Raw genomic sequence first — 15,357 nt, 5'->3', positions numbered from 1 at the left:
TTTATTTCATGATCATCCTATCAAAGTTATTATGTGAAACTTATGAATTGTTGAAGGGGCCAATCAATCTATGAACTTTCTTATGAGAACAGCATTTGTATAGTTAATATGACCTCATAACATTATTAACTGTGCCGGAACAAGCGACGGTAAACCCATATTGAGATCTCTGAGAAATTAAGGAAGTGCATGGAAGACTTTGGTGAAAATGATAGTTCTCTTATGGTCAAAAGTTTGAATTTTCGAACTTTAGGACGCATAAAGTAAATCATTTTGTTGCTGCTTTAACCTAGGAATTGTACAGTACCGATACAGTGTGACAGCAAAATGAACATATCAAGCAACATAAGATGTATAATGCGCTTGAATATCATGCATTTGACCCTAGAAAATGTCTCCTACTCCTCGCCCTTATTTCTTTTTTGCCTTCGCTTATAATAGCGTATTGAGCATGTTAAGAAAAGGAACTGACCTAAGCCTAAGTCACACAAGCTATGTAGTATGTCTTTCTACACCATTCACTTCCATCACCGTCTAGACGAGTAGTTTTGAAATTAGAGAATGCAAAAGTGTAACTAATGGTTCTTGTAGTTTTCTTTAATATTTTTTTGGCTCGTTCATTTGATGGAAATATTGTTCCCTTCTTATATTCGTTTTGGATACATAACCAATCACATGCAAACATTGACGGGCTTCCATGGATGAGAAACTCGTGCACTGGGAATACACACCAAATTCTTGTTTGATGACAGCTTAACAATGGATGCTGTGACTAGTTAGGTGATTTAACCGATTTGATGAACTTTATTTCCCTTTTTCAAAGGAAACTTCACTCACATCGAGTTTTCTTCTAGCCCAATAGAGATGGGGAAGGGCAAACCGACGTCCAATTGCATTACCATTAAGATCTCGCATCTACTGTGGAATGTTCAGAATTAGGATTGTGGAGAGGTCGTATACCCAGCACTACTAGCAATCCATTGCACTAGCAAACCAAGATACATGAACTGCTATGACCCCACCACTGCATTCAGATATATTAGTCCGTATCCATACGCCACCGGTCATTCCTTACTTCAAGTTGTGATGATATGAAGTACATATAGATCGGTCACGTTCTACCAGATCTATAAAGGTATGCATTCCAAACAGATCAGACGGATTTTGTTTTCTTTCACCTTCCTATTCTTTGGTCTGGTCATAAAAACAATTCGCTGTTCCTCGTGATAGTTGACTTGTTCAAGTTTCTTAAATCTTGTCGTGTGTGTGTGTTTGTGTGTGTGTGTGTGTGAGAGAGAGAGAGAGAGAGAGAGAGAGAGAGAGAGAGAGAAGTGGTCCAAGTTTACTCAATTGAAGCATCAGTGAATATACAACGAGTCTATATTGGAGGCATTACAAGGGTAGGATGACTCAAAATGAATTTGGCGTTCGGATCCATCACTCTGACTATTACAGAAGAAAAAAAAAACGAGCATAAATACTCCAACAAAGAAGAAATAGAAGATGGTGATTAGTTCATGCCCTGCTGATTTAATATCTCAGCCACAATGAATTTCGTAACATAATCGCAATAGATCTACAACTTCAACAAGAAAATTCCACCTTGTGCAAACACTTAGCTGGAAAAAAGTAGAACCTATAAAACGGTTCGAAAAATTCACAACCCCCATGACAATCAGCCATATACCTTGTAAAGGCATCATCTCAAATCTAGCTACACCAATCGTCGGAACAAGCAAAACTTGTAAAATAAAACCCTGAGAAGAAACCCTGCTATATCATGATCTTCATGTATAAATGCGCGAGTTGCTGCAACACAAAACTAACGGATTTGCTCATGTCAATTATTATGGCTATGAGCGACATAGGCTTATACAGAGCCGGTTGGACATGTATCGCTGCTTCTCTAGTCAGTAAGGAGGAAACTTTCTTGTCGCACCTGACTGCAAAAGACCACTGCATTCAAGATGAATGTGAAACCCTTTTTAAACAAGCCGATATTCATCAGCCGAACCTGCAAAATGCACAATTTGTGCATAATTTGTTCCCAGGGTAAGTGAGAAACAATAAAACACAATAAACTACAAAAGAAAAGGCGAGAAAAAAAAGGAGTGGAACTTTTAAGAATGTTGATAGTATGTAGTTGAGATTAATACATACAAAACAGAACAAAAGGGGAAGTACAAGACCTTATCTCAAGAGGGGTCCTTGAAATTGTGAACGGCTAGATCAATGTGAAGATCAGAGAAAAAGTAGGGTTTTTCTTTTCGGTTTTGAGATTTCTCATGCTTCCAGCAACAGTTGAAACTGCCAGATGATCTGACAGCTTCTTCCATTGAAAGCTCAGATCATGCTGGCAGCTTCAGCAGTTAGTGGTGCATGATGATGATGATGATGATGATGAGTGAACTAAAAGCAAAACTGTCTGCTTCAAGAACTGGTGTTTTTCTGGGAATTGGATCTCTCTCTGTGTTTTTCTCTCCTTGTTTTCTTGGGGGATCTGTTTTTCTCATCTTGGGTACCCTATGTGAAATGTGAAGGCTGTTCATGGAGAAGAGAGGGTTTTCTGAGAGCTATAAATAGACAGAGAGAGATAGAGAGAGAGAGAGAGAGAGAGAGAGAGAGAGAGAGAGAGAGAGAGAGAGAGAGAGAGAGAGAGAGAGTTTCCTGCTTCAGAATTCAGATCGATACACTTTTACTAGTTCCACGACTCTCTCTCTCTCTTCACTTTTGTCCCCACGTGATGACAGATACAGACGGCGATCTTGTTTAGTATTTTCTTTGGAAATTAGGATGAAATACACAAAGTCGTAAATAGGGGCAAGAAAGTTCTGTGGAAAAATGGAGCCATGAGAATTAGGACATGTAATATTTGATTTAATGATAAAGACTAATTAGACAATAATATATTTAGGGTCTGCATATGGCATAGCTCATTACTTATCTGTGCAACGTAGACTTAATTTCACTGTACTTCTAATTTGTGTTCTCTACTCTTATTTTTGCAAGATCAAAGTACTTCGAACCTATACAGGACAAATTTTCAGCAGGTATTCGCCTAACACCTTATAAAAGTTGGAATACGCGTTTGGATGGCCCTGTTTTCTACGAGGAAGTCCCACCAAATACGTGTGGTCCTACTAGTGTGATTAGAAGAGCAGGTAGCATCTGGAGATAGCAAACTAGTGACAAGAGATTAAATAGGTCGCCAGCGAGAGCCTTGGGATATGGGAAAGAAAAGAGAGGCAATTGTTGTTGTGGTCCAAAAGGAGACAAATTGAATATTGTCACGCCCACGCCACCACATGCTGACATTGGTTTTCGTTGAGTGTTTCTAAACTGCCAATTTGAGGCCCTTTATGTGTTTTTTTTTAACTTGGCCTTTCATCTTGATGGCGACCGCCCCTTCACCTCGCTCTCTCTCTCTCTCTCTCTCTCTCTCTCTCTCTCTCCAGTTTGTGTGTTTGGTAGGCATCAACTGTGTTGTCCAAAAAGAGCAAAAAACAGAGCATTCGGGGGACCATTTGCATGCATTTCTTAGGAGGTAATGCACAAGGTTCACATAAAAAAAATGCCAAACGGAAAGAAAAACTCTCTCTCTCTCCCTCTCTCTCTCTCTCGATGAGTACATGTACTCCCGGAGATGAAAAGAGTCGACATAATAAAGATTAAGTGAATTTTCAATAAATTTAGGGTCCATTTGTTTAAAGAAAAACTGTTTTTGGAAAAATTATTTTTCGACTTTCCGGTATTTGGATGACGAAAAATTCATCGATCTACTGAAAAACGTTTTTTATGGATTGAAAATAATAAACTTAGATTGAGGAAAAACAACTACTCCTTCTAGCAAGAAAGAAATCACTTTCCCTAAACCACTAAACAAATAAAAACTAACAAGTTTCCTTGAAAATCTATTTCCTTGAAAATGATTTCCATGGAAAATATTTTCCTTTGTCTTGAAGTTTTCAGTGAAACAAATGCACTGAAAGTGGATCATTTTCAAGCACTCAATAATGATATGCCGCGTCGCTATTTGTAAATCAAACTTGTAAGCTAGTCTCCTTTTCCACACACACACACACACACACACACATGGGATAATGATACAAATGGTCCTTGAATTTGGCCTATGAACTTTTAATTTATACAATGTGGTCCTTGAACTTTGGCCTAATGTGCAATGTGGTTCATGAATTTTTAACTTGTTCAATGTGATCCCTGTACTTTTTATACATGTTCAACTTAATCCTTGAATTATATGAAAGTGTTTAATGTTGTCAGGGATAACATTGAACATTTTCATATAGTTCAGTTACTAAATTGAACATGTACCAAAAATCTAGAGATTACATTGAGTAAATTAAAAGTTAATGGACCTTATTGCACATTGGGTTATAATTCACGGACTGCATTGAACATATTAAAAATTTAGAGACCACGTTGCACATTAGGCCAAAGTCTATTAATCATTTGTGTCATTTTTCCCATATATATCTTAGTCGACCAAGGATGGTGCAAGAAACCATGTGGACCATACACGAGCATTCACTTTCCCACCGCTGTAATCGAAACCTAAATTCCCCGCTTCCTGAATGGCAATCCTACAATCAAAAAAGCCATCTTGCACTTGTTTACATCCACAGGGGCCGAGGCGTGTAGTTCACTGAACATTTCTTTATATCCGTACTTTCAATTTTGTTAGGTGAAAAGGAACTTCCTCAAAGGCTTGATTGGTTTTCCAATCATTCGATTAAACAAATAAATCTCCTTTTCGAGGCCAAAACCCGGTGGTCTAGAGCGGTTTTGATGAAAGCGCTCCAAAGGGAGGGTGGCCCCAAAGAACAAGTTGATGCATGGCACTTGGAACAAAATGATGCAAGTTCAGTTGATAGTTACATGTTGATTTCTTAGTGTTATCTTAAGCAATGAACTTAACCCAGTGACCAATCTGGTTGGAGAAACGCGAAATGCTTATTCGACCATATTGGCCTTAGTTTAATCCACGTGCCTTGACTATTTTCGGCCACTTCCTTGCTTTCCAATGTGCATTCCTCAAGTGGCAGAGCGTCGTTGGCCCGACGGTTCGTGTAGGTGATTAGATTCATGCCATGATTTTGAACCATGTTGGGCACGTCTTTATCAAGCGAAGGCCAAATCGGAACTCCCTTTTGGCTACTAATATTCTTCACTCGAATGCAAAACAAGTTACGGCCCAAAAGTCCATCGATTCTCAAGCGAAAGGCAAGCTAAAGGTAGCTAGTGACCCTTTGTTTTATGCTTCTAGAGACGGAATATTCAAGCTTCGACAATCATCTCGGGTGTAAGTCTATTTTCAGAGACGACTGGTTATCTACTAGGGGGTAACGTTTTCGAGACGGCTGATTGTCCATCGGATGAGATCGAACCTAAGAGATTCTCTCCTCCAACCTTATCGATTATTCCATCCGCCAACTAGTATTATAGACCATGTTTGCTGAGCATTATGCCTGGCATACAATTTCTCGATGGCTTACAGGACAAATGATTTTCTAAATGAAGTGATATTAATATAAAAAAAACATTAACTCTTTTGTGTTATGGACCAACTTCTTTCCCTAACTGTGATCTTTTTTGCCGACGAGTAACCCGCAATAAAGTCAACAGACAATAAAGAGAAAGCCGATGCGAGCGGAACAAATAAGTGGAAATTTGGGAAAAAAAAATCCTTTTCACGAGATGTTTGTGTTCTATGTAATTATGTCTTGACCTACTTATAGAAATTGAATTATGAAATTGTGTTGGGTGTTGTCCTCGAAAAAAGTATTCTTTTCTTTTTCCAAAGGTGAATAGAAAACTCAAATGTATATTGCATGCTTTTACAAAAGGTGTCTTCTTTATTTGAGTCATGTTCCCTAGGTCCACTGCGTATCCACGGGGAAATATAATTAAGACATAATCCACATTAATATTAGCTAGGTTGGCTCTTTTCCATCATGTCTCATGATGTAAGATGAGCCAATCGCGTGTGGCCATGTCAATGATGCTCTATAATTGGAGCCATGTGTCCCAGTTGGCATTGGTCATTTTAGATTGCATTTCATATCAAATGAGCCTCAAAACTCAATCAAGTGATGGCCAGCTTTTGCATTATCTATCCACCCACAAAAACAGAGATCTGTAATTGATGCTGAGTAAGCCGGTAATGGACATTTAAGTTATCCAAATCCATGGACTTAAAAAGAAATTTTGGTGACATAATCAAGCTCAACTCGGCCCATTCAAGCCAACATATATTATGGCTAGGTGGGTCTTTCTCATGTACAACCCAAAATGGTAAATCAATAGGTGGAGGGCTGCACATGCGAAATAAATTGGGGTAAAGTTGGGATAAGTGCATTGGAAGTCCTACAATTTGTAACGAAAGTGCAATTAAGTCCTAAAACTTTCAAAAAGTGTAATTTATTCCTAAAACTTGTCACGTAAGTGTACTCGAGCCTAAAAACTTTCAAAAAGTGCAATCAAATGGAAAGATTTGATTGGACCAATTTGACAAGTTATAGGACTTGATTGTACTTTTTAAAAGTTTTAGGACTCGATTGCACTTTCGCGACAAATTTTAGGACTTGATTACACTTTTTGAAAGTTTGACTCAATTGCACTTTTGCGATAAGCTTTAGGATTTCGAGTATACTTATCCATATAAAGTTTAACCCAAAAGAGTATGCCAATAGGTGAAGGAAGACTATGGGTGCGCTTGGAAGAGCATTTGGGAAAAGCTTTTGAGGAAAGGAGTTTCACAATATGCAAATGGTATTTGGTAAACACTTTTCTACAGACTTTCAAATCCAATTTTGAAAGTAATTTTTTTGAAAAAAAATTGAAAAAAGAAGAAAGAGACTAGATGCTCACCCGAGAGCCGTGGATCATTAGACCCAGATTAGGTGCCGTGCCAAGCTCGTGCGACCTTGAGCCTCAAAGGTCACGTGACGTCGACGATGATGCCACCCTAAGGTTGCGACACCTTGGCCCTCACCTGAGGTTGTGGCGCCAAATCTGGCTTGCTGGCGCTAGATTTAGGCTCACTGGCAACATTGCTATTGCCGGTCAGACATACACAGTAAAGTAGTTGAGAGCAAAATTGTAATTTAGATATTTAGGCGAGGCAAAGTTAGAAGAAAAAAATTCCTTATTCCCTGAACAGCAATCCGAAAATGCTCAAAGCCAATGTCGGTTGGGATTTGCATTGCGCTAAGGGATTTTGAAAATGCTAGTTTTGGCTCAAAGACTTTTGTAATTATGTTGCCAATAATGCCAAACACCTCAACTTTGGTATTAATACATTTAAAAGTTCATTAAAGAAAAAAATCACTGTGCTCGTGACATACTGGGTGATGCAATCCTGACCAACAATCTAACCCGGTAGAGCTCTTGCTCCTATAAAAATGCATGAAGTCTGATGATCACGAGACCAGAAAGTACAGCAAGTAGCACAAGAATGTATCATCTGAAAATGGCCGGGCTTCGGATTCCTCGAGTGAAACTCGGAACGCAGGGTCTTGAGGTTTGCATCGAGACTACTTCTTTATTCGTCATGTTTTAATGGTGTTACATACAAAATCGAAATTTTGTCACATCGTTTCATTGTTTGTGGTTGATTATATTCTCGTGGATTCGTATAAGCTGCTCAATGCTGAAATGTATGAGGTTTCGTTTATGTTTCTTCTTCTTCTGTTTTGGAATAATTGCAGGTTTCGGAGTTGGGTTTTGGCTGCATGGGACTCACGGGTAATCGCAATGATCCTGTCCCGGAGGAAGCCGGAATATCGATCATCACCGTTGCATTTGCCAAGGGGATAACATTCTTCAACACGTCAGATATATATGGACCCGAAATAAATGAGATTATTGTCGGAAAGGTAATGTGAAAAAACCGAAACACACAAAACCGGCAATTTGGTCTTTTAGCTGATCATTTTACTTACTTGGTTATTAGAAACACTTTGTGATATCATTATTGCAGGCATTGAAGAAGTTGCCGCGGGAGGAGGTACAGTTAGCTACCAAATTCGGTGCGGTGAAAATTGAAGCGGACAGTGTTGTGATCAAGGGGACGCCTGGATACGTCCGCTCGTGCTGTGAGTTGAGCCTCGAGCGCCTTGGTGTTGAATACATTGACCTCTATCACGTGCATCGGATCGACACGTCAGTCCCTATAGAGGAAACCGCAAGTTTGTTTTGCTGCTCTTCTTGTTCGTGATAATTGCCGATTCGCTTTAGCGATCAGAAATTAATAAAGCCGAATGGTTCAAAAAACCACAGATGGAGGAACTTAAGAAGTTGGTGGAAGAGGGAAAAGTGAAGTACATCGGCTTGTCGGAGGCTAGCCCCGACACCATACGGAAAGCGCACTTGGTTCATCCCATCATGGCCTTACAGATGGAGTGGTCGCTCTGGACTCGTGACATCGAGCAAGAAATTATCCCGCTCTGCAGGTACATTGCTGTTCACTGCCATCATAGTAGACTTCGAATCCTTAGCGAAGTTGTTCTCCAAAAAAGAGCCTTTTCCCTTTGTACGTTGTTTTCATTTAATCTTTCGGCCTGCCTCTCGAAATTTTCAGGGAGCTCGGAATCGGCATTGTTCCGTATAGCCCTCGCGGTCGTGGGTTCTTCGGTGGCAGGGGAGTCACAGCAACTGTGCCTGCAAATAGTTCTCTGGTATGTTAACAGTTAAATGGGCTCTTCTTTCTTGAATGTTTCAAATTCATATGCACGATGGTCGAAAAGCTTCTTCACTATTGCTCGCAAATTTTTTTCTTCATTTCTTAGGTAAGACATCCTAGGTTTCAAGCAGAGACTATGGTCAAAAACAAGATTCTTTACTTTCGAATCGAGAAGTTAGCGAAAAAGCACAATTGCACCCTTGTACAGCTTGCACTCGCATGGGTTCTCCATCAAGGAGATGATGTTGTGCCTATCCCTGGTCAGAATCTAATCTTATGACATTCATTAACAGATAACATGGGATTGGGATTTCTGTTCTGAAATTATGAGGTTTCCGCAGGAACGACGAAGATTAAGAATCTCGGTGATAACATTGGTTCCTTGGGAGTGAAGCTTACAGAGGAAGACGTGAAAGAGATCTCGGATGCTGTACCGATCGAGGATGTTGCTGGCGACAGGAACAATGAGCACTTTGTTCGCTGCTCGTGGAAGTATGCGAACACGTCCCCAAGAGATGGGAAATTATCAGATTATTAGACTTCTTTCGAATGTGTTGATAGAGTTTGTCTGGTTCTGATGCTCTCTTTTGCTCCTTGTAACTGAGTTCAGAAAATGAAACTCAGAATAGCTTAATAAAAGATAAAACCAAACCAGGCAGTTCTGAGTTAATAGCTTCTTTTGTGCTCATGAAGCATTTGTTCGTTGGTTATTCTTCTCTGTTAAAGGAGTGATCCATCTCCTTGACCTCCTCCACTTCTGCTGCACGAACTCTCAAAGTCCCACTCTCGTCGTAACACCATTGCACTACTCAATAGAATTTCCCTACCTTGCCTCTCTTGCTCCTTCGCTTGATCCCTTACCAAAGTCTTGTTTCACACACGTATACACACTTGCACCCACTCAACAAAAACCAGCAGTAGTATCTTCTGCAACCCAACATTAGTATCAAACCAAAATCCAACAATTAGTATCAAAGCTATAGGTTCATTCGGTTGTTTTTGGGCATTTGTCCTGACCACCGTCTACTAAAGCCAGAGCCAGAGTCTCATTCGGTTGGTATTGGGCATTTGTCCTAATCAACTTCTACTAAATCACCCAACTACATTTCCAAGACACTAAAACTATGTCCGACGTTTCCTTACGAAAATTACCCATCTCTACTTTTGATGGGAATAACTATGACTATACATACGGGACATCGTGGAAAAAAGATAAACGGCTTCGAAATAAGTTGCGAGTGTTTTAGTAGAGCAACTGTAAAAGGACGCAAGGGCTCTTACAGTGATACCGCGAAAAAGGCAAGGGACAAACTATTCAAGGAGATAGATTCTTTGAATTTACGAAATATTGAACTGGACATAGAAACATGAACAGTCAATATGCATGCATGTAGGACATACAAATTTGGTTTAATTACTAATAGCTTCATCAACACACTCAAAAGGAGTCTAATAAGCCGACGGTTTGCCATCTCTCACGGGCGTGTTCGCGTACTTCCACGAGGAGCGGACATTGTGCTCACTGTTCCTGTTGCCAGCAACGTCCTCAATCGGTACGGCATCCGAGATCTCTTTCACGTCATCCTCCGTAAGCTTCACACTCAAGGAACCAATGTTACCATGGAGATTCTTAATTTTCGTCGTTCCTGCAAGAAACCGCACGATTTCAAAACAGAAATCCCAATTCATGTCATCTGTCAATGAATGTCATAAAAGTTCGATCCTCACCAGGGATGGGCACAACATCATCTCCTTGATGGAGAACCCACGCGAGTGCAAGCTGTATAGGGCTGCAACTGTGCTTTTTCGCTAACTTCTCCATTCGTGCGTAAAGAACCTTGTTTTTGTCCAAATTCCCTGCTTCAAACCTAGGAAAATTTCTCTGAGAAATGAGTAGAAAAATTAGCGACGATTAGCGAAGAAGCTTTTAGACCATCGAGTATATGAATGTGAAACATCAAAGAAAGATGTGCCCATTTAACTATTAACATACCAGAAAACTATTTGCGGGCACAGTTTCTGTGACTCCCCTGCCACCGAAGAACCCACTACCGAGAGGGCAATACGGAACGATGCCGATTCCTAGCTCCCTGAAAATTTCGGGAGGCGGGCCAAAAGATTCAAAAAGAAAACAGCGTACAAAGTCAAAACGGTTGTTTTTTGGAGGACAACATGGGAAAGAATTTTGAAGTCTCCTCCGATGGAGTTGAACAGCAATATACCTGCAGAGCGGGACGATTTCTTGCTCGATTTCGCGAGTCCAGAGCGACCACTCCATCTGTAAGGCCGTGATGGGATGAACCGCGTGCGCTCTCCGTATGGTGTCGGGGCTAGCCTCCGACAAGCCGATGTACTTGATTTTTCCCTCTTCCACCAACTTCTTCAGTTCTCCCATCTGCGTTTTTTCAAAACCGTTTGGTTTTATTAATTTTCGATCACTAAAGACCTTTCAGAGCATCGGCAATCATCCTCAAACAGGAAGACCTGTTAAACGAACTTACAGTTTCCTCTATCGGGACCGATGTGTCAATCCGATGCACGTAATAGAGGTCAATGTACTCGACGCCAAGGCGCTCGAGGCTCGACTCGCAACATGAGCGGACGTATTCAGGCGTCCCCTTGATCACGATGTCCGCTCCGAGTTTCATCACACCAAATTTGGTAGCTAGCTGCACCTCCTCCCGCGGCAACTTCTTCAATGCCTACGACGACGACATCACCAAGCTTTTCTAGTAACCATATAACTAAAATGTATCGGCTAAAGGATTATATTACAGGTTTTGGGTGTTTCGGTTTTTTCACATTACCTTTCCAACAAGAATCTCATTGATTTTGGGTCCATATATATCCGACGTGTCGAAGAATGTTATCCCCTGAGCGAACGCGTCGGTGATGATCGATATGCCTACTTCCTCCGGGACAGGATCATTGTACATACCCGTGAGTCCCATACAGCCAAAACCCAACTTCGAAACCTGCAATTATTCGAAAACATCAGAAGAAGAAGACACGAAATCTCATAAACTTCAGCATGAATCTGCCTAGATGAATCCACAAGAATTTAATCAACCACAAATTTAACGAAGTAAGAAGTAGTTTCAATACAAACCTCAAGACCCTGAGTTCCGAGTTTCACTCGCGGAATCCGAACCCCTTGATGCTCGGCCATCTTCAGATGATATCTTGAAGTTTACTTGCTGTATTTTCTGGTTTCATGATCGTTAAATTTCGGGCGTATTTATAGGAGTTTAAGGCGACAAAGGGAAATTTAGATTATTATCAGTCAAAATGCGATTGACCATGACCCATCACGTAAGCAGGGTTGCCAGCTCACATTAAAAAAAAAGAAAAAATCAGAAAAATTATTAAAATAATTACAGAAAAAATTATTCATGTCAACGCCTTTTGTGCTACGTAAGACGGTCTGCGTCTACGTTAATGATTTCCGATCAAAATTGGCCGGAAGAACTGTATTGACAAATTGTCAAAAGATTCGGGACTTACTTTAAAAATCATAAAGTTTAGAATTTTTTGGATAATTTTTCTCAACAATATCCTAGCAGGTGAAACGCATACATCAACAATCATGCATGTTCCAATTGGATTTATGCTCAACAATAAGGTTGATTTAGTTTATCTTCACATTTACCAAAATAAAATACTATAGTAGGTATCCTAGTTTGCACGTCATGTGTCATTTTCTTGGACTTTTATCTCATGTATAATTACTTGCTTCTCGATATGTATCGGGTGTGAGTGACGTCATAGAAACGCCTTGTGACATACTGGGTGACGCAAACCTTAGAGTATCCAACAAGAGGTGGAGACTGTTTGCGCATCTGCTTACGTTAATGAGTCACGGTCAAAACCATCTCTTGTTCCAATAAATTTTCGCCATATTGCAGCCATAGAGCCGTCTAGGATTAGGAAATCAATCTAATTAATAAGAATTATTATGTTTCACATGATATATTGTTTAAAATGTTACGGGCTACCCCCGTACCTGTTGAGTTATAATAATTTAATAATTATGTATATCGTGGCGTTGAAGATAGTTATAAAAGAAAACTGTTCACTTGATCTGCTTACGTAAATTTAATTCGAAAGCAAATTTACATTAATTTTTCGATTAAGAAGAAAGTGTTCGATGCAGTTCTCACTAAGCTTGAAAGGGCATTTAACCATTTATAAAATGTTTAACAACCACTTCGCAACTCCTCGTATAATGGCGGACTAAGGGAGCCAGTGATGGTCCCACGGGTCCGATAGCAAAAGATATTTATATTGTATACTTGAATTCTTCTTCTTTTAAATAACGTAATTAATAGTTCAGTTGCAAATTTTTGGTCCCACCTTGCCAAAACTAGAATTCTAGATTTGCATTTGGCCTTGCGAAATTTTTTTGGCAACTATTCCACCCTAATGTAATAGGGTGTTGAAGCTGTCCTCTATTGTAAGCAGATGCTCAAGAGTTATCTCCAGCATAGGTTCAAAACTTAGGTTTTGCATTACCCAATATGTCACAAGGCTTTTTTATGACATCGATTTTCTTTCGGAATAAGGCTAGAAATTTAATCATATAAATAGTTTCTTAGAATATGGACACTTATTCGTATAAGAACTTATGGGCTCCACTGGGACTAATTTCAGAAAAAAAAAAAGCTTTAACTTTACCTTGAGTGACAATTCTGGCCGGAACTTTTTTTTGTCTCATAAAAAATCATCAATTTTCACTTAAATTCCAAATCTGACTTGAACAATTTGAAAATTTTACATCACGGGGGCTAGATTTGGATCTCGATTAAAAGTTTGTGCTTTTTATTAAGACAAAAAAAATTTCCGATCAGAATTGTCACTTTAGGCAAAGTTGATGCTTACAGCTAAGGAAGATGGAGGCATATGGATTATGAATATGAAAGAGATTAAAAGCTTCTTTTTATCCAAGTATACGTAGCTTTTTTCCGGATTTTCAGTTGATCCACATCCTCTCGTTGGGAAACTCTTCCCTATTGTTGTTTTGAAGAAGAAAATTTGGATCTTTTGGCAATCCAATGATGGATGAAATACATAGCATCTTAAAAGAGATGGATCCTCTTAAATCACCTGACTCAAACGGATTCCATGACATTTTCTACCCAAATGTTGGGAAAGTGTTGAAAGCCCAAGTAGTCCTTTTTGTACAATACTTCTTTAATACACGTGAATTGCCCCATCTTATCAATCATTTAGTACTAATCCCAAAAACTCATAATACGCACACACACACCTTTAACCAATTTCACCCCATAAGTTTGCACAATGTGCTAGGTACGAGGATTTCGTAATCAAACTAGCGACTGCAAATGAGGATTATACTTTTTATCTTCTGTTGACACCTAAATTTTGGCTAATCATTTAGTGGTTAATTTGCATAGAAAATTAGGGATTAAATTTTAACCCCTAAACAAAAATATTAAAATTGCATAGCATATAGTTTAGGATCATGTAGGTTAATTACATTCCACATTGAACTAGCGGTCGCGAGCGAGCTTAAAATTCATCACGTAAACCGAGTTCGGGCACCGAATAAAACTCGGCTCACTCAGGGAATAGGAGCCAAAAATTACACGACAAAAGGGGCTTGGTTATCTTAATTTGAGCTTAAATTAGCCTATCAAGTTTAATTGAATAAAAGCCCAAATGAATTCAGTCCACTTGGAATTAAATAAAAATTAAATGATAAAGCCTAAGCCTAAGTCCATTAGGACTAGGAAGCTTAGCCAATTAACCTAGGGTTGCATATATAAATATATGATTATACCCCTCGGTCAGGGGCTCTCATAATTCCCAGAGTAGAATTTTCTGAGAGAGCGAGAAACACACGTAAGCGAGAGCAAGAGTAAGAGAGAGAGTCGGTCGTGTACACGCCTGCCCCACCGTTGCGCCTCCTCGCGACCACACTGCCTTCATCGCGCTGCCTCGCTGCCACCACCGCGCCGCCTCGCTGCCACCACCGCGCCGACGACCCCGCCTGAGCCTCCCGTCGCTGCTGCTCTGACGGTCACGGCTGCTCCTCCACCGCCGCGTCACTTGCACCCTCCAATCGTGATCTCCAGCCAGCTCGCGAGACATCAAGCACCAAGCTACACCTGACTTGCTTCTCCGACAACAGAAAAGAGAAGAAATACAAGTTTTGTACATTGGAGGCCACACAATTTCATACACGGCCACAATAAATCGAGAGAGAAAAATAGAGAGGGAGGTCGGCCATTTGAGGAGTTATTTGTGTCGCGTTTCACGCTGCTGGTCTGGGCGTCTTCATCAGAAAATTCACGATTGGTACGCCATCACTTCGCAAGAGACAATCCGGAGAAAGAAAGAGAGCAACCAAAAGCACAAAAAAGGGAGAAGACTTTGAAGCGGTGGTCTTCGTCTGGAGTAGTCCAAGCCGAGAGAGAGGCAGAGGAAGCTTTCACCAAAGGAAAAAAGAAGCTTTTCTTTGTCTATCTCCACTGATTGCACGAAGGAGTCTCTCTCGCACATCTTTGTCGACAAGGGATTTTTCTTCCTCTGCAAAGAGAAGGCGTCCACAAGAGAAAACGCCAGAGAGAAGAAGCTATGCCCTCAACGCAAGAGACACGTACGCTGAGCAAGTGATGCACAAAGTGCTCTCTCTC

General features: G+C 40.2%; 2 protein-coding genes and 1 long non-coding RNA gene across 3 annotated transcripts; 1 reads left to right on the top strand and 2 right to left on the bottom strand.

The window, feature by feature from the left end:
• Positions 1-1,490: 1,490 nt before the first annotated feature.
• Positions 1,491-2,575, bottom strand: LOC115686006 (uncharacterized). Its single transcript, XR_004006295.2, has 2 exons — positions 2,190-2,575; positions 1,491-2,014 (listed from the first exon to the last, which is right to left on the bottom strand). It is a non-coding gene; the product is annotated as an uncharacterized LOC115686006 (long non-coding RNA).
• A 4,914-nt stretch (positions 2,576-7,489) lies between these two features.
• On the top strand, positions 7,490-9,239 carry LOC115686011 (probable aldo-keto reductase 1). The gene is made up of 7 exons (XM_030611181.1): positions 7,490-7,540; positions 7,728-7,895; positions 8,000-8,203; positions 8,299-8,471; positions 8,600-8,696; positions 8,808-8,961; positions 9,043-9,239. Exons 1-7 carry the CDS (start codon positions 7,490-7,492, stop codon positions 9,237-9,239), a joined length of 1,044 nt encoding a protein of 347 aa, XP_030467041.1.
• Positions 9,240-9,412: 173 nt separating this feature from the next.
• LOC115686004 (probable aldo-keto reductase 1) lies at positions 9,413-11,905 on the bottom strand. Its single transcript, XM_030611175.2, has 7 exons — positions 11,811-11,905; positions 11,509-11,676; positions 11,203-11,403; positions 10,924-11,096; positions 10,695-10,791; positions 10,430-10,583; positions 9,413-10,347 (listed from the first exon to the last, which is right to left on the bottom strand). Exons 1-7 carry the CDS (start codon positions 11,868-11,870, stop codon positions 10,151-10,153), a joined length of 1,050 nt encoding a protein of 349 aa, XP_030467035.1. The 5' UTR covers positions 11,871-11,905; the 3' UTR covers positions 9,413-10,150.
• Positions 11,906-15,357: the final 3,452 nt, after the last annotated feature.

Source organism: Syzygium oleosum, unplaced genomic scaffold (genome assembly GCF_021117445.2).
Source record: "Syzygium oleosum isolate NSW1041296 unplaced genomic scaffold, Sole_v2.1 Sole_v2.06, whole genome shotgun sequence".
Classification (NCBI taxonomy): Eukaryota; Viridiplantae; Streptophyta; class Magnoliopsida; order Myrtales; family Myrtaceae; genus Syzygium; species Syzygium oleosum.
Note: the sequence above shows the minus strand (reverse complement) of the source record. Positions and strands in the feature narration are given on the sequence as shown.

Bases quoted from the DNA above. Each gene is read 5' to 3' on its own strand.
- LOC115686004 (XM_030611175.2), bottom strand. From the start codon at position 11,870: ATGGCCGAGCATCAAGGGGTTCGGATTCCGCGAGTGAAACTCGGAACT. The intron at 10,584-10,694 runs GTATGTTAATAG...CTCATTTCTCAG, and splicing joins TGCCCGCAAATAGTTTTCTG to AGAAATTTTCCTAGGTTTGA. The intron at 10,348-10,429 runs GTGAGGATCGAA...GGTTTCTTGCAG, and splicing joins TGATGTTGTGCCCATCCCTG to GAACGACGAAAATTAAGAAT.
- LOC115686011 (XM_030611181.1), top strand. From the start codon at position 7,490: ATGGCCGGGCTTCGGATTCCTCGAGTGAAACTCGGAACGCAGGGTCTT. The intron at 8,472-8,599 runs GTACATTGCTGT...CGAAATTTTCAG, and splicing joins GAAATTATCCCGCTCTGCAG to GGAGCTCGGAATCGGCATTG. The intron at 8,962-9,042 runs GTCAGAATCTAA...AGGTTTCCGCAG, and splicing joins TGATGTTGTGCCTATCCCTG to GAACGACGAAGATTAAGAAT.